Source organism: Triticum aestivum, chromosome 1D (assembly GCF_018294505.1).
Source record: "Triticum aestivum cultivar Chinese Spring chromosome 1D, IWGSC CS RefSeq v2.1, whole genome shotgun sequence".
Taxonomy (NCBI): domain Eukaryota; kingdom Viridiplantae; phylum Streptophyta; class Magnoliopsida; order Poales; family Poaceae; genus Triticum; species Triticum aestivum.
The window spans coordinates 63,628,676-63,649,706 of record NC_057796.1 but is presented as its reverse complement, the minus strand read 5'-3'; the positions used below and the strand labels follow the sequence as shown (position 1 = coordinate 63,649,706).

The following is a 21,031-nucleotide window of genomic DNA, read 5'->3' as shown; positions in this document are numbered from 1 at the left end:
GATCAAGTGCTAAGCTAACGGAATGGGTCAAGTCAATCACATCATTCTCTAACGATGTGATCCCTTTAATCAAATGACAACTCATGTCTATGGCTAGGAAACTTAACCATCTTTGATTCAACGAGCTAGTCAAGTAGAGGCATACTAGTGACACTCTGTTTGTCTTTGTATTCACACATGTACTAAGTTTTCGGTTAATAAAATTCTAGCATGAATAATAAACATTTATCATTGTATAAGGAAATATAAATAACAACTTTATTATTGCCTCTAGGACATATTTCCTTCAACCAGGGTGTGCCCTGGGGCCTAGTGGGCACCTAGGTGGCCCCCTCTAGTATTTCTTTTCTCCCATATTTTTTATATATTCCAAAATAATTGTCCATAAAATTTCATCTCATTTGGAGATGTGCAGAATAGGTATCTCTGACATAGCTTTTTCAGGCCCAGAATTCCAGCTGCCGGTTTTCTCCCTCTGTGTAAACCTTGCATATTATGAGAGAAAATGCATTAGAATTACTCCACAAAGTGTTATTATGAATAAAAACACTATAAATAATAGTAAGAAAACATGATGCAAAATGGACGTATCAACTCCCCCAAGCTTAGACCTCGCTTGTCCTCAAGCGAAAGCCGATATCGAGAATCATGTCCACATGTTTAGAGAGAGAGATGTCGATAAAACAAAATGCGGACATAGTAGCATAATGATCATTATTATAATAGCAATAACCTTTATCATAAAACTTCTTATGAGCAAGTAACAATTCATCACGACATCAAAGTAAAAGGAATAAACTTTCTTGAAAATAGACAAACTAGTTCTCAGTCAACAATGCAATTGCAATTCTTCATATTTTCAGGAAGGGTCTCGGGTCGGAGCCTTTTTGGCAAGTCCACATACTCAACCATCATTTAGTCTTCTATGATTGCTAACACTCACAACATATATATGGAGCAAAATGTTTTAGCCGGACACATAGAAAGATAGGGGCTTATAGTTTCGCCTCCCAACTTGTTCACCTCAAGGGTGTTGTCAACAATAATAACTCATGATCACTCATATCCAATTGGATATATGTGCCTAGATATTTCCCCACCACATGATGCTTGCAAAAGAGAAAAATAAAAAGGAATAGAGGCGAACACGATTTAGTCTTGCATAAAAAGCAAATACGTAAAAGTAAAAGATAGGCCCTTCGCAGAGGGAAGCAGAGGTTGTCATGCGCTTTATTTTTGGATGCACAAGTTCTTAGTGCAAAAGAACGTCATATTATATTGCCCCTTGTGATAGAAACCTTTATTATGCAGTCCGTCACTTTTATTACTTTGCCATCACAAGTTCATACTATTTTCCCTTACACTGAAAGACCATACATATTTAGAAGCAATTTTTATTGCCTTATGCACTGATGACAACTTACTTGAAGGATCTTATTCAATCCATAGGTAGGTATAGTGGACTCTCATAACTTGAGATTGGGTTTAAGGTTTTTGGGTGCACAAGTAGTATTTTTACTTAGTGCGGATTTTTGGCTAGCAAAGATATTGGGCAAGCACCACATGTTGGAGGATCTATGACAATATAACCTCTATGTGAATATGAACAAACATAAATCATTACGTTGTCTTCCTTGTCCAACGTCAACAATTTAGCATAAAATACTTAATGGGGCTCACAATCATAAAAGATGTCCAAGATAGTATATTTTCATGTGAATCTTCTCTAAAAGTTGGTTGTTTAGTAGAGAGCTTTTTGTAACACAAGAAAGTTATTTGTCCCTAGGCAATCGATAACTAGACCGGTATCATTATTGCAATTTTATATGAGGGAGAGGCATGAGCTAACATACTTTCTTTACTTGGATCATATGCACTTATGATTGGAACTCTAGCAAGCATCCGCAACTACCAAAGATCATTAAGGTAAAACCCAACCATAGCATTAAGTATCAAGTCCTCTTTACTCCCATACGCAACAACCTACTTAGTCGGGTATGTTTTTCCGTCACTCACGCCACCCACCATAAGCGAATCACGAATGTACTGAAACACCCTATAGCGGGAAACCCTCACTCTTGCGCGACACGGAGGGCACCATAGGACATCACCAAAATAAAACATACAACTCAACCAATCACGATCATCAATCAACCCATAGGACAAAATGAATCTACTCAAACATCATAGGATAGCCATACATCATTAGATAATATTATATAGCATTAAGCACCATCTTTAAGTAGAGATTATAGCAGGGAGAAGAGGTGTTACACCGCTGCATAGAGGGGAGAGAGTTGGTGGTGACGGCGGCGAAGTTGTTGGTGTAGATCACCGTCACGATGGTTGCCCCCGGTGGCGTTCCCGGCGCCACCGGGTGAGAGGGGGAGAGAGCCCCCCCCCCCCCTTCTTCTTCTTGCTTGGCCTCCCCCTAGATGGGAGGAGGTTTTCCCCTCTGGTCCTTGGCCTTCATGGTACCCCGAGATTGGATCTCTCCCTCTGTTTCGCGTTCCTGTTTTCTGGCCCTTCACCGTTTCTTAAATTCCCAGAGATCCGTAAATTCGATTGGGCTGAAATTTTGAGGGAATATTCTTCAAGATATTATCCTTCTTGAAGCTAAAGAAGGGCATCAACCTCCTTAGAGGGGCGCCACAAGACTGCAAGGCGCGCCTGGGGTAGGGGGCACGCCCCTTGGGCTTGTGGGCCCCTCGGGCATCGTCTCGCGTTGATTCTTTTTTTTCAAAAATCACATATATTCCAAAATAAATCTTCGTAAATTCTTAACGCGTTTGGACTTTGTTTTATATGGATATTTTGCGAAACAAAGAACATGCAACAAACAGGAACTGGCACTGGACACTGGATCAATATGTTAGTCCGAAAATAATATAAAATGTTGTCAAAAGTATATGAAAGTTGTAGAATATTGACATGAAACAACCAAAAGTTTATAGATACGATGGAAACATATCATGGGGTTGCTCAAACGCCATCTGTAACACGGTGATCATAACGACAACTTACAAGTTCATCGGAAAGTTTGACAAGGGACTAGATAGCTCGAGAGTGGAATTTGCTCCTCCGACAACGGAGAGATGTTCGTAGGGCCCTCTCAGTGTGACAGCATTCATCATCGTCTTTCTAGACACAGGTGATTATGTCACGGGGATGCCGAAACATGTCAATGAGAAAGAAGAACAAAATCGATAACGAGGTGGCCGGTATAGTGAGCATGTGTATGACTCAAGAGGATATCGATGTATCTCACTCTGCGTATTGTAAAGTACCACAAAGCAAAGGGAATATCACATGATAACCAAAGGCTCACTTGAATGTCAGTCATGTACTCTAGGGATCTATGTGGATGTCCACGGTTCCGCTATCGATCATTGAACAAAGGGTTTTCGTTCATGTCTATGTTTTACCGAACCTATAGGGTCATAATCTTAAGGTAATCATGATCTGTTGAGTGTTAGTAGGACAAGAGTATCTTGGATTTATTTGTGAAATAGTTTCGTTAATATCCGAAATAGTTTCGAGAGCAACCGGAAGCGTTTCGGGGTCACCAGAAGGGTTTCAGAGTTTATCGGGCAATACCGAGTATTCCCGTTAAAAAATATACAGGTGGAAAATGTTTCCAGTGATGTTAAATTAATAATAAAAGGCTCTAGTAATTGTTAGGAGACTTTATATTTAATTTAATATCAACGGGCCTTAAAAGGCCAAGTGGTGGAAGGCTACGTGGGCCACTTGGGCCCAAAAGGGGTGGCGCCCCCTTCTCCCCATGGAAAGGGGAAGGGGGCTGAATTGGAGGGGGACTTCCCCTGCTCTTGGCCGGTGCAAGGGGGGAGTTCCTTCCCTCCTTGTGGCGCCCCTCCCCTCTCCTCCAACCTATATATACTAGAGGCTTTGGCACTTTTCCTTTACACAAGTATTGGAGCCTCCTTTAGTTCTCTATTTCTAGTTGGTCATAGTTAATCAATTAGACCTAGACCTAGATCATCTAATCCTCATAGTTAGAAGCACAGTGTGGTTCTAATCTCTTGCCTCTAATTCTCCAGCAACGATTAGCTCTGGACGGCGAAGCGCTCCTGGATCATGAAGACAGTACGCTTGCAACCTGTAGAGAGGTCGTGCTTTTGGTCTTTAGTTCGAGGGATTGTTCATGAGCGGCTAGCGGGATCGTACATCTATAGTTCGAGGGACTCCAAGTATGATCTACACTGACTCGTCTTCTTCCACTACAACTCGAAGTTGATAACGATCTAATCCAAACCGTTTATCGCATCTTCATATTGTTCCGGGTGATCATAGGACTTTTTTCTTTGTTTTCTACTATGTTTCACAGTAGCAACTATAACGTCAATGGCCATGAGTATACCATGGGTTACTGTCTTGCCGACGGTATTTACCCTACATGGTCAACATTTGGGAAGACTATTAGTGACCCCAAAACCAAGAAACACAAAGTTTATTCCAAAGGACAAGAAGCTCACCGAAAAGGATATTGAGAGGGCATTTGGTGTATTGCAAGCTCGGTTTGCCATTGTTCGAGGTCCTGTTCGTTTCTGGGATAGAAAATTACTCAGAAACATCATGACTGCCTGTGTAATTTCACACATCATGGTCCTCGAGGATGAGAGGGATTCGGACTTGGAGTTTAATTATGCCGATGTTGGTAGCCGTTTGAAGCCTGCCAGGGACGCAGATGACATTACTTCATTTCTTGACACCTACCAGAAGATCGAGAACCGTGATTCACACAAGCAACTCCAGCATGTTCTTACTGAGCATCGTTGGCAACTCTATAGGGGATAGATTTCCATTTTTATTCATATGTATTGTGTGTGATTTGAACAATTTGGTGTTGTAATAATTATTCGAATTTGAACACTGTTGTATTGTGAATTGCTTTTCAGACCATTTATATTCATGTGTTTAATTTATATTATGATTCTATTCGGTTCACATTGTTGAAAATCTAGAATTTACAAAGCCATGCAAAATTTGCGGTACCGCGAGCCCTCCGGCGTGGAATAGATCACGTAAACGCGTCCCACAAAATATTTGTGGTACTGGTTTGTGGGATCTGTTCCGTCGGAGAGATCACAGTACCGTAAAATTATTTTACTGATGCCTGTAAACTATTTTTGTGGGACGGACGTATACCGGATCTACTAGAAATGTTCTAAATCAATGGGGTGAGTCACCGGGAGATGGGAAAATCAGCAAAGGAAGGAGCTAGAAAACCACCACTCCCAGTCGATGATGTCCAAGCCGGCGAACGCCCAGGCATGAAGCGCACGTGACGTGTGCTCACAGCCTGCTACCTCGTAGCTGCCGAACGGCCACCGCCCCTAAACCTCCCCTCCACACAGCCTTCGATCCACATGAAATTGCACAGCTTGTTCGTCTATTTTACCCACTAGGTAGGAAGTGCGTCTTGCCGCACCCGACAGCACCCGCTGCCGGATACGGTCATATCCAGTTTGGTAATACAGTAATTATTGAGGCATTGTAAATATAAAAAATAACATAATGTAGTTATATTTATCAATCTAATATATCAAGTTTATATTTGAAGCATTGCATCGATATATACACATTCAATACATAGCAATTGGTTCAGGAAACAACAGCTTCAGTCCAAAAGCAGGCTATACATATTTAGGGCGTGTTCGGGAGCCCTCCTGCTCCTCAAATCCTAGACTCCAGGTCGGGCGTGCAGCCGAACGTTTCAAAACGTGGCTATGGGCGAGAGAAGCTGGAGTTGAGCGTCGTGCAAAATCGAAGGAGTCGTGGAGTTGCCCAACCCGAGCTCCAGAAAAAATGAGAAGTTGGAGTTGTTCAAAATTACACGAGGCTGCCACCGCGAAGTGTGCCTGAGCGTACCGGTTCGAGCTTCTAATCCCACGACTCGCACGACCGACCAATCCCACCGCGAAGAAACGAACCGGCAGCGAATTGGGCTATGAGCCTGCTACAAATTTCGAGTTGATTGGGCCACATTGGGACAATTTCATGGGCTTCAGACTGACTCATGGTACGAGCGAGAAGCCGTGTCTCCGAACGTTTCGCTCGCTCCCGGCTCGCTCGGGAGAAGCTGGCGAGAAGATCCTGGCGATGGAGTTGAGGAGTTGGTGGCTGTGGAGGACTGGAGGGCTACCGAACACGCCCTTAGTATATAAAAGTTGGTCCACACAACTACAAAGGATTTAGTCCGAAAGCAAGCTACACATGTTCACGCGCGCTTGACTCTGCCTTCTCAACACATATAGCTTGTTCTCAAGACTATTGCTTCTGTCCTGAGATTATGAGCTACCACCTCAATATTCTTGAGAGCCTCATTTGTTGACTTGTCCACAACACGAGTAGGAGGAAAAGTATGTGCTATCACATTATGAAGCTGATGTAAGAAAGCTGGCATGTATCTTATAGCATACAAATATCCTTTGGCAACCCTGTCTATTGTGTCAAATGCTTCATTGAGCCTGAGCCTTAGATAACCAAAGTCTTGTTCCATCTTGTTTAAGCGTCCATAATTCAGATCTTTGACCACTGTTCTTGTGGCATTTTCGATGGTCCTGATGGCTTCAAAAAGGCAAGTCTTCCGCCGCTGCCTCATCGGAGGATCGAACACCAGTAAATGAACTCATGGTGTTACTTAAATAGCCCCTTCGACTATAACGGGCTGCGGTAAACACAAGCTCCTCCAAAAGGAGATCAAGCATCATTCGGCCTGGGATCCTCCCAACACAAGGCTCACAGCCTACGTCATAAAGAAGCTCAACAGGGTTAATTAAAATCAGGGAAGACAAAGACAAAGTATAGAACAATTTTTTGAACACTCAGGCTATCTAATGAAGCAATTGCAGAAAAATTAGACGTATAGTGTAGTACTATTTGCATGTAATTAGTGACCTAAATTAAGTGGAACAATCAGGCTATCTGTTCAGGACAGTAATATGGACAGAATATGCATATGGATAATCTGTATCTAACTCCATCGTTGAACTTAGGTTTTGGGAAAACAAATTAGACTACCTATGATCTCTTGCTGAATCGTAATTGCAGGAAATTTAGGTGGAGGCTAGATCAGTCAATCTGCACAGAAGCAGGCACGCGTGCGCTAGCAGACGATGCTGGTCCAGGGGAGCCTTGATCCAAGACCTCACACCGATGTTCATGGTGGGTGCTAGATGCCTCTGCAGTACGATTTTACAGGCAGAGGGAAAGGCAACAACCATGGTCCCAACGAGAGGAATCACAAGCGAAAGAAATGACAGAAGCATTTGCCCGTGGTTAGTTACCCTGAAGGAAAACTGGAGGTGCGGGGGTGACTGGTCCGGCGTCGCCGCTGCTGCTTGTCTTGTCTGGAGCAGAAGGAAATGAATAACATTAGGTCAGATGCAACCAAGTAGAATTTATAGTGGTAGCTCTGTATTCGAACTTGTAGGACATTGTATCTTCCCGGCAGACATGTAAGCAAAAGAGTATCCAAGTACTAAAATAAATGCATCGGAGCTTATTTCCTATACACGTTCAAGAAGGCATTGCTTCAGAACATGAATGCGCTTATCTGTAAGAGGAGAACCAAGTTATGCCATCAGCTCATCCATTAAAAGTTTAAAACCATTCATATAAGCATCCAAAGAAACAATGTTGGGCGTACATAAAATTAGTTTGCTTTCTGCCCATCCTCTTCGGTTTCATTTATTAATTAGTCAAGACGCCTATAACTTAGCATTCATGTTAACCCGGCAGCAACAATAATCAGATGAGGGAAACAACGTAACATAGCATACACTAATCTTTGATTCGAATCACCAACCTTTGGTGTGCCCAAGTGTTTCACAGGTCAGTCATGACCTTCTATAACTGCAATAATAGGTAGCCAGCAAAACATCAAATTTCAAGTGTTTCTACTCACAGTTTCACAGACATACAAAGGTCCTAAGATGCTATCTAAACATTAAGTAAGTTAAATCTATTAATTAGTCCAATTAATAGATCCAAAACCCGAGCAAAAGGCATAAACTAACATGACGAGTGACACACATTCATGAATTACAGAAGTCACCGAAGAAAGAATTTACAAAATCAGGAGAAACCAAGCAGACATTCTTGAAGAAGCTAGGAAATCCGCACCATGTCATGCACAAAATACCAATCATACAATGTGAACTGCGAGCAAGAGCTTGCCAACAATAATAGGAAATCAAATTATAAATCAGCATGACATAGCATAGCATGTAGGATTCAACATCCATTTTAAATGATTCAACATCACACAGTTAAGCAAGGATTGGAGGAAAACACATACCAAAGATCTAGTGAGTTTCACATGGAAGAACGTTTAGTTAATAAACATGATATAGGTGTAGATACGCAACGGTGTTGCATAAGATGGTGAAATACCTATTCAAGCTCCTTCAGATGTCCAGCAATCTAACATACATGTAGCTACCACACGATTATCATGCATGGCGGGTTAAAAACATTCTGAAATCAAATGCACACAACATGTATCGCATGCCCTCATTTCTGAAGCTGAATTAAACTTCACCAATATATGCAAAACAATTAACATGTTTGTGTGAAAATATCATGCAGGACACTGGGTGTCATGTCATTTGAGAAAAATTTAGACATACAAGTATAACTTAGGAGAGAAGCACTCTGTTCTCACTTTCTTCCTGTGTCATTCAACCAATCAAATGATGGCACAAAGCGAAACCCAACAAATAGAAAGGAAAGGAGAGGGATCTCTCACCCAGAGAAGGGAGTTTGGAGGGGGGGGGGGACAACAACAACTACTATAACGACTGGTGCAGGTGTCGTCATAAACACAAGCATATGTGCGCCTAACCATATCCTTGGTATTTGTTGAAATCGTCAGGGAGACATATATTAGTTGACAAAGAAGTATACTGCAGGCAATTCAAGAAATCTATACAACCTAGAAAAATAAGTGATTGATATTTGATCATAGGCATCCTTTTTTTCTCATGTGGACACCAAAGAAGAATATCAGGCCAAATGTAGCAGACCAAAGCCCAAGAATAAGGGGTGGTAGTAGACCAGAGAGAACAAATCAGATAGTCCCTTTAGCTTTTAAAAAAAGAGCCGGCGAGGTATCTCTTAAATAAAGCCAAGGCCCATGAAACATACACTTTTAAATAAAGCCAAGGCCAATGAACAAACTAACAACAGCAAAATGCGTACTCATACGATAGTTTCAGGCAATATCATTCTAAATTTCTAATCAAGTGGTCAAAGAACTTGAGGGGAAATTGCAAAGACAAGAAAGCATGGTCCTCACCACTCAAGGATGCACTGGAGATAGAAATCATGCTTGCAGCTAACCTGTGACAATTCAAAACAAGAACCAGAACAGCTTCAACTTCCGACACGTCTACCACCAAATCAAAAGATTTCCATCGCCAATCACCATTACATCCGCAAGAGAGAGGTCGCTACCGGAGGGCTCGCTGTCGCAGAAGGCCTCAAGGCAGATGTTGCAGGCGTCGTCGAAGGTGTCCTGCACGCCACCCTCCACGAAAGCCGCTGCCGACGAGAGCATCTTCATCTTTGTTGCCTTCTTGTCCATTGCTCCCTCCCTCCCCCCTCTCTGTTTACTAATCCAATGACCGCACAAATGGATAGCTGTCTCCACCGCGCAAATCCCTGCAACAACATGAATGACAAGATTTGGATATAAAATTTGTGTGGAAATACCTATATAACAGAGATAATCAGCTATGATTTTCATTAATAAGATATGTAAATGGCGATGCACAACACACAAGAATCAGGTTTACTTCGCACATTCACAAATACTAACAAACACCTCGAGCTGGCAATGGCAGGTCAGCCTAAAGCTTTCATATTCGGAGATGTATATTGCAGTTTGATGGAAACAAGTAATGTAACTCGTGAGAGAATTAGTGATTACATGCCACAACACATAACAACTTCCCGCTAAATCAGGGTGATTTGTCAACAAACAGCAAGGTTAAAACAGTATCATTCAATTGGAAAATTTAATTTAACACCAAATAATATCCATTACCATAGAAGAAAGCATATTTTACCTCCTAAGTGTTCAGATACAGCTCCAACAACTAAACCCCCAACCATATGAACGGCAAGCACATCTGAATATGCACCAACATTTGCCATAGACAACAAGAGGGAGAGTGCATCAACTCACATAAACCTGAGGAACAAGAAAAGACAGCATTAAGTAACCAAGTGCTACAGCTATGCAAGATCAAGAAATTGACTATGATGGTGAGAAGGAAAAAATAATAGATTGGCTCTAGCAAGTAATGAAACGGAAATAGTTACCCTATTCGAGCTGGGTACTTCTTGAAATATGTCTCACAGATGCGGTAGCATAAAAGGGAACAAAAAAATTAGATAATTTACACACTTTCTAGTAGTATATATTAAGAGTAATGAACAAAATAAAAAAGGAAAATATTTTTTCAAGTGCCAAGCACTATGTAAATACAACTTACAACAGAATTATTTCAAAATTATGCCAACTTTCCAATAACTACGTTAAATCCAGTTCACTTGGTAATCTTTCAAACCAAAAGTTGGAAAACGGGACATGTTCTATTAAGAAATTAAAACCCTCCCATTCCCACACCGACCAACCTAACAAATGGATTCTGAACTGCAACTTTTATGCGGGCAGAACTTATTTCTTGTTCTGAACACCACTTTTTAAGTAAACAGTGGATACAAGAATATTCAAAAAGAACAACAGCAGGTCTCAAATTCCATAGGCTATAAGTTTAAAAACATTGCATTTTAGTCTTTCTTATTTCCCCCCTCCAACCACTTTCATCTCTTGATTCAAATGCACTGAATTTGTATGTTGGAATACACCACTCGCCGAAGTTGGTCTGACCTAAGGTTAGTTGGGCTAAGTAAATTTTAGCCACAACAAACTACATTGCCACCATAGAGCTAGATGTGCTTTCATCAGTTGTTGTAGCGAAATTATAAATAAAGCAGCGGTTCTTTCTTACTTGTCCTACTTTATTCATACACTACAACAATCCTCAAACTGCAGTTAAGAAGATACTCCAGAGAACTGGTTCGCTACTTTGGGCAGGACATCCACCGCAAAGAGCTAATCAGAAGATGCATCTTTATATTAAAATGAAATGTGTGATACTACATATGGTCGCATGTGTGACAATCACACTCACACAGAACCACAAATTTGATAGTATTTGCTTACAAAATATATGACATATCTTTCCTTCTACAAACAGAGTGGCATGAGATACCTTCGGGTAGAGGGGCGCCGCAAAAGCACTTTAGGCGCATATTTGTTTTGTTCCTTCAGCTTGTATTTCTCCTGCAACCGAAAACGGTCATACAAAATCAGACCTCAGTGTTCCACCAAAATAGCAAGGAAACAAACCAGACAATAAGTAACGGATGCCAACCTGTGAGAACACTGTCTTATTTCCAAATGTGGAGCCATTTGCTATCAAAGCCTCCACGATGGCGTCACCGCTGGCACCCTCCCTATTAAAAACCCGCACGACATCAAGATCTCATTAAAAAACAGAGAAAGGAAAGTAAATATCCTACTCGAGCAGGACATGTGGACAACATTCAATTGAATCCTCACCGCTTCGTCGCCTCGATGTCCTTGCTGGACAGCGTCTGCACGGTGTTATTGTCGACCAGGGACCTATTGTCCCTGGTCTCATCCTGCGGCTGGCCATCGGCGGCACCGCCATCTCACGGCTTATCATCTGTACCAATCAACCAATGCCATCCATTGTTGTTACTAAGGTGAAACAGCAAGGCATGTTTGAATGAGTAGAGTGCAGAGATGAACTGGAAGGGAGAACAGTATAATCATCCATCCTTGCCTTGGCAGGGGACGAGGCCATTGGGGCCGCCGACAAGCGGCTGCAGCGAGCAGCTCTTGTCCCCTATCTTCACCGTCCTGTGCCACCACACAGCAGAGAGACGTCAGCGCACCCGCACGTACAGCTATGGTTTCGGGGCGAAGGTGTCCTGCGCGCCACCCTCCACGAAAGCCGCTGCCAACGAGAGCATCTATCTTTGTTACCTTCTTATCCATTGCTCCCTCCCTCTTGCCTCTTTGTTTACTAATCAATGACCGCAGGAATAGCAAGTTCCCTTGTGTGCAAAAGAAAACAGAAGTAGTGCTAGGATTAAGCATGCAAAGCATGTACATCACCATGAAATCGAATATCACCTGTAGTGGGCTGCTGTCGTGCGTCGCCGGGGACGAAGGCGCCGCCGTGGAGGAGGGGGTCGGCAGCTGGGGCGGGGGACGTATCGAGCGGGCAGTGGTGCTGCCAAGCCAGCGCGGACGAACGGAATCAGGCCCACACAAACACACACACACGCGCGCGCAGGGAGGGAGAGGGGCGCACTTGGACATGCCTCGGACGTCCGCTTCTCATGCCGCGACCTAGTCCAGGGCTGGCCGCTCGTGTGCGGCTGCAGAGGAGGAGACAGCCGTCGGGCTCCTGCAGAATCGAAGGCGACTCGCCTCGGCTAGTCGTCGATCTCCTGGGCCGCCGCTGCTGGTTGTCCCTCCATGACTCGAGCGGGAGCAAGGAGGCCGGTGCCGGTGCCGATCCCGTGGACCACCGCTGCAGGACGGGATGTGCGGCCGTGGCGCGGCTAGTCCTCCTCGGACACCGCTGCAGGACGGGGACCGGGGCGAGCGACGATGGCGGCAGGGGATGCGCTAGCGCGACGGGAGGGGAGGAGGCCAGGCGGCGCGATGTAGGGGAGGAGCTAGGGTTAGGGGATGGGAGGAGGGGTGGGGGTGGGGGTGGCGATGCGATGGGGATGGGGATGGGGCGAGCGGCGGCGGCTGGGGCACGAGAGAAAGGAAGGGGCGCGACGGGGATAGTGTGAAAAGACAAGAATGCCCTCGGTGGGGCAGGGAAATTATAGGCGGTGGCATGAACTGGAGTGTTGTAGCAGTGTTTCTATCGATCCGACGGCCCGAATCAATCCATCTCGCGATCCGACGGCCCGGATCGATCCATCTCGCGATCCAACGGCCAGATCTCGTTTGGACACGCAATCGGACGGTCCAAAATCCAATGGCCTGAGGAGGCTTCATTTTGTTCTGGACTCTAACAATGGGATTTCCCTAGCAGCGTGTTTGGTAGTTTAAGGGAAAGGGAAAGGGAATTTATGAGAGGGAGTTGGCTGAAGGATTGGACTTGGGAAGTGAACTATTAGTCTCAATCCCACGTTTGGTGTGGTTTGGGAATTATTTGTGAGAATAATTCACATGAAGAAAGAGAAGGAGGGAAAAACAAAAATGATGAAACAAATCTGTAACATGTGAAGGCATAAAAAATGAGTAGAAAGGAAATAGATCTCCATCAGTTTGTGAAGGGAAAGATGAAAAAAATCAAACTTTGTCACTAGCAAAATCAGATGGGATATATCCCGCAACAAAAAAATCAAAATCAGATGGGATATATGGTGCCGTCGCTTGGCGAGAGTTGTGCTTGTGCTTGCCATTTTATCTGCATAGTATCAGGGAGCAGTTAGCTCACACCGATTTATTTGGAGAAAATGCCGCCGCAAGTATTTAGCAAGGATTTCGTCCTTTTTTTCTTTCACCGTGGGAGGTGGCCGAACAAATCTGCAACATTATTTTTAGCGTTTTATCTGCAGATTAGGGAGCACTATTTTTCTAGACGCCAACTCCCATTCCTTCGTTGAATTACCAGGGTCCCCTAGGGAAAAGATCGTTGGAAGTTGGCCCTCGTAATTCCCCTTCCCCTTCCCTCGTTAATTCCCAAGTCACTGAACCAATCAGCAGATTTTAAGTCCCACTCACGTTAAACTCCCATTCCCTACCTCCAACTCCCCCCAACCAAACACGTTGTAGAGCTTTTACCCCTACTTCCGTCGCCCACGTGGAAGGGATGCGTGTTCGGTAGCAACATGGCGATCCAGCGCGCCTGGTTCAAGGCGGTTCAAAGTGGGTCAATATAGGCTGACGGAGGGGTCCCACACGACTCCAACGCCATGATTCACCGGGAACCTGTAATTCAATTCAAGGGAGCTTAGGGCATCTCAGACACTAACCCGCAAATTTGTTTGGGCATGCATACGTGGACAGGGGACTAGTCCACAGACATTGATGCGAGAGCCGGTCATTCGACGTTACCCGTATACATTTCAACCACTATTTAAACTAATCGGATGAAATTCATGCAAACACGGTGAATTTCATTAAAGTTCAGATATACTTTACATAAACGGATAATATTTTGATCATTTTACTAAAGGCTATAAAAGAAAATCTAAACCCTATACCGGACGACCATCTCGTACGCGTGGCCGCCCTGTCCTGCCGCATTGTTGTCGCCATCTGTGCCGCCGCCGCCTTCGTCCTTCCAGCGGCGCAAGGCAGCGACAGCCTTGTCCGACGGCTGTCTGCCGCTCGCGGAGGAGCCGCTCCACCTCCTATTTGCGTGGTGCCGAGGGCCGCCTTGGCCACTGCCGATGGTGCTGGCAGAGCCATAGCTACGGCCTTGCCCATGTCGGTGTTGGTGGAGCAGTTGCTAAGTGACCACTCCTCATCGTCAAGGCGGCAGCGGTGCCCGGCAGCCGTCTCCGCGGTGGTAAAGGAGCGATCGAGCACCCACGCGGGGCCAGGTTAGGGTAATTGCGAAGCCATTCCGATGACATGTCAGTCTTGGCAAACACGGAGTGACGACTGGCAATGTGCCAGTCGTACATCGCCTGATGCCTCGCTGCACGCTCCGCTTCGGATACTACGACCCTCAAACTCGAGGCACCGTCGTGACCGCCTCCTCCGAGGCAGTGGAGGAGGCAGCTACGCGCCTTCGTAATCGCGGGCGGTGATACGTCCATTTTGCATCATGTTTTGCTACTGTTATTTATAATTTTTTATGCATAATAATGCTTTTTGGAGTAATTCTAATGTCTTTTCTCTCATAATATGCAAGGTTCAGACAAAGAGGGAGAATACCGGCAGCTGGAATACTGGACCTGAAAAAGCTACATCAGGCTACCTATTCTACACAACTCTAACAAGCTGAAATTTCACGGGGATTTTTTATGGAATAACTAAGAATTATTGGAGCAAATAACTACCAAAGGGGGCCCACCAGTTGGGCACAACCCACTTGGGCGCGCCAGGGAGCCCAGGAGCGCCCTAGTGGGTTGTGCCCTCCTCGGCCCACCTCCGGTGCCCATCTTCTGGTATATAAGTCATTTTGACCTAGAAAAAAATCAGGAGAGGACTTTCGGGACGAAGCGCAGCCGTGTCGAGGCGGAACTTGGGTAGGAGCACTTTTGCCCTCCAGTGGAGCGATTCTACCGGGGGAACTTCCCTCCCAATCATCGTCATCATCATCACCAACAACTCTCCCATCTTGGGGAGGGCAACCTCCATCAACATCTTCAACAGCACCATCTCCTCTCAAACCCTAATTCATCTCTTGTGTTCAATCTTTGTACCGGAACCTTAGATTGGTGCTTGTGGGTGACTAGTAGTGTTGATTACATCTTGTAGTTGATTACTATATGGTTTATTTGGTGGAAGATTGTATGTTCAGATCGCTATTTAATACCCCTATGATCTTGAGCATGATTATCATTTGTGAGTAGTTACTTTTGTTCTTGAGGTCACGGGGAGAAATCTTGTTGCAAGTAATCATGTGAACTTGATATGTGTTCAATATTTTGATGATATGTATGTTGTGATTCCCTTAGTGGTGTCATGTGAACGTCGACTACATGGCACTTCACCTTATTAGGGCCCAAGGGAATGCATCATGGAGTAGTTATTAGATGATGTGTTGCGAGAGTGACAGAAGTTTAAACCCTAGTTTATGCGCTACTTCGCAAGGGACTGATTTGGATCCAAAAGTTTAATGCTATGGTTGGATTTTATATTAATACTTTTCTCGTAGTTGCGGATGCTTGCGAGTGGGTTAATCATAAGTAGGAGATTTGTTCAAGTAAGAACAGCACCTAAGCACCGGTCCACCCACATATCAAATTATCAAAGTAGCGAACACGAATCAAACCAACATGATGAAAGTGACTAGATGAAATTCCCGCGTACCCTCAAGAACGTTTTGCTTATCATAAGAGACCGTTTTGGCCTGTTTTTTGCCTCAAAAGGATTGGGCTACCTTTCTGCACTTTTGTTACCGTTACCGTTACTTGCTCGTTACAAATTATCTTGCTATCAAACTACTCGTTACTTATAATTCCAGTGCTTGCAGAGAATACCTTGTTGAAAACCACTTGTCATTTCCTTCTGCTCCTCGTTGGGTTCAACACTCTTACTTATCGAAAGGACTACGATTGATCCCCTATACTTGTGGGTCATCGGCGGCGGCTCCTTTATCGGGCGGCGTGGCGGCGACGAGGGCCCATCAATGTGCGCATACCACCTACGCGGCGAGGGCGACGCCGGGTCGTCCTTGACGCGACGGAGGCGCTGGGGGACACGGGCTCCTCCTTCATGTGACCTCCGACGTGGAGGCTGCGGTTGCGCGGCGGGGACACCAATTCGTCCTTCACCCCCCAGAGTGAGGATGCCGACTCCCGCTTCATGCAGACATGCGTTTGGGATGGTGGCTCCTCCTTCACGCGCGTCGGCGATGCTGGTGCCGGGCCGATCTGATGGAGCGAGCGCTCCGTCATGATCTCCATCAAACGGACGAATTCTTCGTCCGTTAGAGCGGCCTCCCTGAGGAGACGAGGCTGCCGTGGATGCTGATGGGCCCGGAGAGTGAGGGCGGTGGCGCCAAGATTCTCCTGAGGAGGAACTTCCACCGCCTCCTCATGCCGGCGTGAATAACCAGGACTTAGGTATCGCCGCTGGGCTCGGAGACGGTGACAGTGTGTTTGCACACGAACACGTCACCGTGTACCCTCGACGTTGGAGGTGATGCACCACAACTCACGTCAAAGGAGACCCGGCGAGAAGTGCGGTACGCAAGCAATCCGGCGGGCGCTTTTGTAGACCCGAAACCCCACACGCTCGGGAGGGAACCCGTCAGGGGGCGCGGCGGCTATGGGCTGCCCTAGGTTGACCTAATCGCCCCTAGGACCTCGAGGTTCGCCGCCCTGCAAACGAAGAACGAATGAAGAACGAGAAGAAGATACAAGGGAGATGGATAAAAGGTAGATGAACACGAAAAAGTAGTAGATTGATTTGATCGATTGTGTGTTGTTCAATCGGCTGTCACCTCTCATCTACTTAGGAGGTGGCTGGACTTCCCGTATAAGAAAAGGACTCCAAATCCCGTTCAAACCTTTCCAAAATTAACCAAACTCGGATTTAGGCAAGTCTGAGACAGCAGTTCGGTTTTTGGGTCTCGCGGGCCACAAAGGATCTCAGATGAAGATGCACCCAAAAGCAAATTTATCCATTTCAACAAGACGAAGAATTTTCGTGTTGAACGTTTTTGATTCGAGGTCATCATGAAGGCCTAATCGCCCCCGCAATCATCATATTCATGGAGATACACGATTTCAATTTGGACCAGACCCGCTCAACCAGACCAGATTGTCCGGTCACAACCGAAGGTTCTGACGTGTTTCTTGACCCAGACCGGACAGTCTGGTCCCAATTACCGGACAGTTCGGTAGCATCGGGAGGTTTTGGGCGTGTGGCCATCTCCATGTTTTCTGCAACATTGCACGTGTTTGCCTGTAGCTTTTGCATACAATCTCGGATTAAGACGATTTATATATTAAAATCATCTATTTCGACGAGACGAAGAACTTTCTTGTTGTAACTTTTCTCACATGAGTCTGTTTTGGAGGCCTAGTTGGCCAAATAGTACTCTGCATACAAAATCCTAGTACTTCGAGCACAACTTCAGCCCCAGAGATGATATCGGATGGCAATGGCCCAAACTTCAAAGATGATCATGTCGACAAGACGGAACTTTTTCATGTAGATCGCTTCTCCATTTGAGGTCATCTTAATTAAGTTCTTGACCATGCAAAAATCGGGTGTCAACACATGCCCCCCTATTTTTCGGCAAAACTTTGTGCCGAAAAATAACTTGCACAGAGTTTGTTGTAAGCACGATGTCAACACTCCATCGGCCATTTGCATGTTTTTAGGACAATAAGTATATATCGGCCATATTTACTCTTAGGGCGATAATTGTGTATCGGGCATTTAGATTAGCAACAAAAGTGTAGCTAATGGAATGTATGATGATGTGGTAATACCCTTGCATGATGTAGGAAATTATATTGCATACATGGATCGAAATAAACCCATGGAGGGCAACCAATCATACCTGAGGATGAATTCCATGGCATCAGCATCAATGGTATAGTTGAAGAACGTGGATAATGTGTGGACCGAAGATGTTGAAATCTTCGGCTTGGTTGTTCATAGCATTCACTCTTCTCTTCACCTTTGCTACACTTCTTGCAATGAAAGCTTGCATATCATTCTTGTTTTGAATGCTTCCTTTGGGAACCCATGCCATGTTCCTGTTCTTCAGCTCTTGTGCACTTAGTTTTGTAATTTCTTCTTTTGCCAATATGATTTTGTTTGAAGCAATGGCAATTCTTGTTTTACCTTGTGCAACCTCAACTTATTTTCTTTAGATTTGGCACTTTGACTCTTAACAATTGATTGCTTCATCTCATTGCCTTTAGTAACCAATGTCAACACTTTAATTGGCCCTTTTTCATCTGAGATGAAATCTGAAGTAGCACTCTTACGACCATCTCTTTTCACGTGGTAAACTTGTTTGACCACCTCTTTCTTATTCCTTGAGCTTTGGACTGATTCCTTATGATTGAAACGGTCTTTGACGTGTGATTGTTCAAATGTTGATCTTCTTGGAGGTGCATAATATTGGTGAGATGGTCTAAAATAAGACGGAGAATGTGCCCTTGTATCATACCTGTCCCATGATGGATATGGATTTACATGAGCATAGGGATGTATCCACGACATTGGCATTGGCAGCCCAAAGTAAGGATATGAATATGTTGCATTGAGATTCTCACTTTGCCAATACCGATCCTCGGATTTGCGCCTAGGGGGTTATCTTGATGCTTTTGAACTACTTGACCGATAAGCACTTTTCTCTTCACTCTTCTTTTGATATTTATCTAATAATTGTGCAAAAGTGACTTTGGATTTCTTGCTCTTGTGCTTATTGCGGCCTTTATCTCCTTTGGCTCGACTTGCATCGATCTTTGGATTTTCTTGTTGCCCCCAGTCCTTAGTGTCTTCATTGTAGCTTCGATGAAATTCTCACCCTCAAGATTATGTTTATTGTGTTCTTCAACAACTTGTTTACTTGAAAATCTGATCCCATCACTTGTAGTTTTTACCTTCTCCTTAAATGGATCGGCCTAAAGCAGCCGATGCATAAACTTTCTACCATTAGGACTAATTGGAATAGACCGGTCATCTCTTGGTGTTTTAACAAATTTCAATCGTCCTTTTTCAATGGATGATTTAAATATTTGACGATACATGTTGCAATCCTCAAAATTATGCTTGAACGAATCATGCAACTTACAATACATTCGTCCATGGATAGATTGCTCGACATTGTGATCAAGAATTCTAATATAATTATTTCTCAACAACAAATCAAAGATTTGATCCCACATGTTTGAACTGAAGGTATACCTTTTATTTTCTAGCCGATCTTTGTGTGAGAACGGCTCTGACAGTAAGCACCTGAATGGTTCGGATTTGGCATCTTTCCATTCGGCTATGAATTTTTTCTCGCATTCTTTTTCCGATGTCATTGGATAAGAAATTATACTCACATCGGTTTTCTCAAAAGAATTTAACCTTGGCTTTAATTTTTTGAATCAAAAATAGTTAGAACATACACGCCTCAGTTGAGACCAAGTGTAAGCCGCAAAATTAACCATGTATAAGCTTTAATTGTAATAATTTTTCACCATCGGTCTTTCTGAATGGTGCAACATGTTGATCGATATGCCTTGTGACAATCTGATTGCTAACAAATAAATTACCATTCTCTATTGGTCTCTCAATATTTCTTATGAAGATTTTTCTAATAGATGCATCAACAACAAATTTATGACCAAATCAGAATATAGGTAAATTACTCGCTAAACATACCTCTTCAATTAGGTTGGGAGAGCACGATGGTGTTGTGACTTGAACAATATCTTGCACTGTCTTTGGATGGCTCCCCAACGCCTTTTTATCACCTTTTTCTTGATTCTGTGTCTCGCTACTTTGAAGATCCTTGTCAACCGAACTTTGTTTGGTTACTTGTTCTTGTCCTTGAGGCTTGTAAATTTCTGTGGCACGGAACTCATAGGGCAGGAAGTAGGTTCCGTTAACTTCAGAAAAAACAAAGATAGTCGTTTTGCTATGCTTGCCATGCCCTTTCTCAATAATGCTTGCCTCTTTGGATTTGATGGACTCGGAATATGTACTACTTGATTCGGCCTTTTCAACCGAAGCATTTTCATGTTCCGAATCATCCTTCTTTTCATTGATTCTACTGATGTCTACTACGCAACTTTATTCTTGTAGACACGTGTTGGGCCTCCAAGCGCAGAGTTTTGTAGGACAGTAGCAATTTTTCCTCAAGTGGATGACCTAAGGTTTATCAATCCGTGGGAGGCGTAGGATGAAGATGGTCTCTCTCAAATAACCCTGCAATCAAATACAAGAAATCTCTTGTGTCCCCAACACACCCAATACAATGGCAAGTTATATAGGTGCACTAGTTCGGCGAAGAGATGGTGATAAAAGTGTAATATGGATGGTATAAATATATTTTTATAATCTGAATAAATAAAAACAGCAAGGTAGCAAATAGTAAATGGGTACAAAAACGGTATTGCAATGCTTGAAAATGAGGCCTAGGGTCCGTACTTTTGCTAGTGCAATCTCTCAACAATGCTAATATGATTGGATCATATAACCATCCCTCAAAGTGCGATGAAGAATCACTCCAAAGTTCCTATCTAGCGGAGA

The 21,031-nt window shown here is 44.1% G+C and overlaps 1 protein-coding gene and 1 long non-coding RNA gene across 8 annotated transcripts; both read right to left on the bottom strand.

The window, feature by feature from the left end:
- Positions 1–6,163: 6,163 nt before the first annotated feature.
- On the bottom strand, positions 6,164–11,786 carry LOC123180324 (uncharacterized). Of its 7 annotated transcripts, none has more exons than XR_006490876.1 (9): positions 11,657–11,786; positions 11,469–11,550; positions 11,307–11,377; positions 10,095–10,219; positions 9,481–9,687; positions 8,419–9,366; positions 7,832–7,878; positions 7,311–7,373; positions 6,331–6,769 (listed from the first exon to the last, which is right to left on the bottom strand). It is a non-coding gene; the product is annotated as an uncharacterized lncRNA (long non-coding RNA). The 7 variants fall into 7 exon arrangements; XR_006490872.1 differs by having other exon boundaries at positions 9,323–9,366; XR_006490875.1 differs by having other exon boundaries at positions 7,311–7,878.
- A 117-nt stretch (positions 11,787–11,903) lies between these two features.
- Positions 11,904–16,722, bottom strand: LOC123157877 (WAS/WASL-interacting protein family member 3). Its single transcript, XM_044576066.1, has 3 exons — positions 16,467–16,722; positions 12,438–12,982; positions 11,904–12,356 (listed from the first exon to the last, which is right to left on the bottom strand). Exons 1-3 carry the CDS (start codon positions 16,720–16,722, stop codon positions 12,213–12,215), a joined length of 945 nt encoding a protein of 314 aa, XP_044432001.1. The 3' UTR covers positions 11,904–12,212.
- Positions 16,723–21,031: the final 4,309 nt, after the last annotated feature.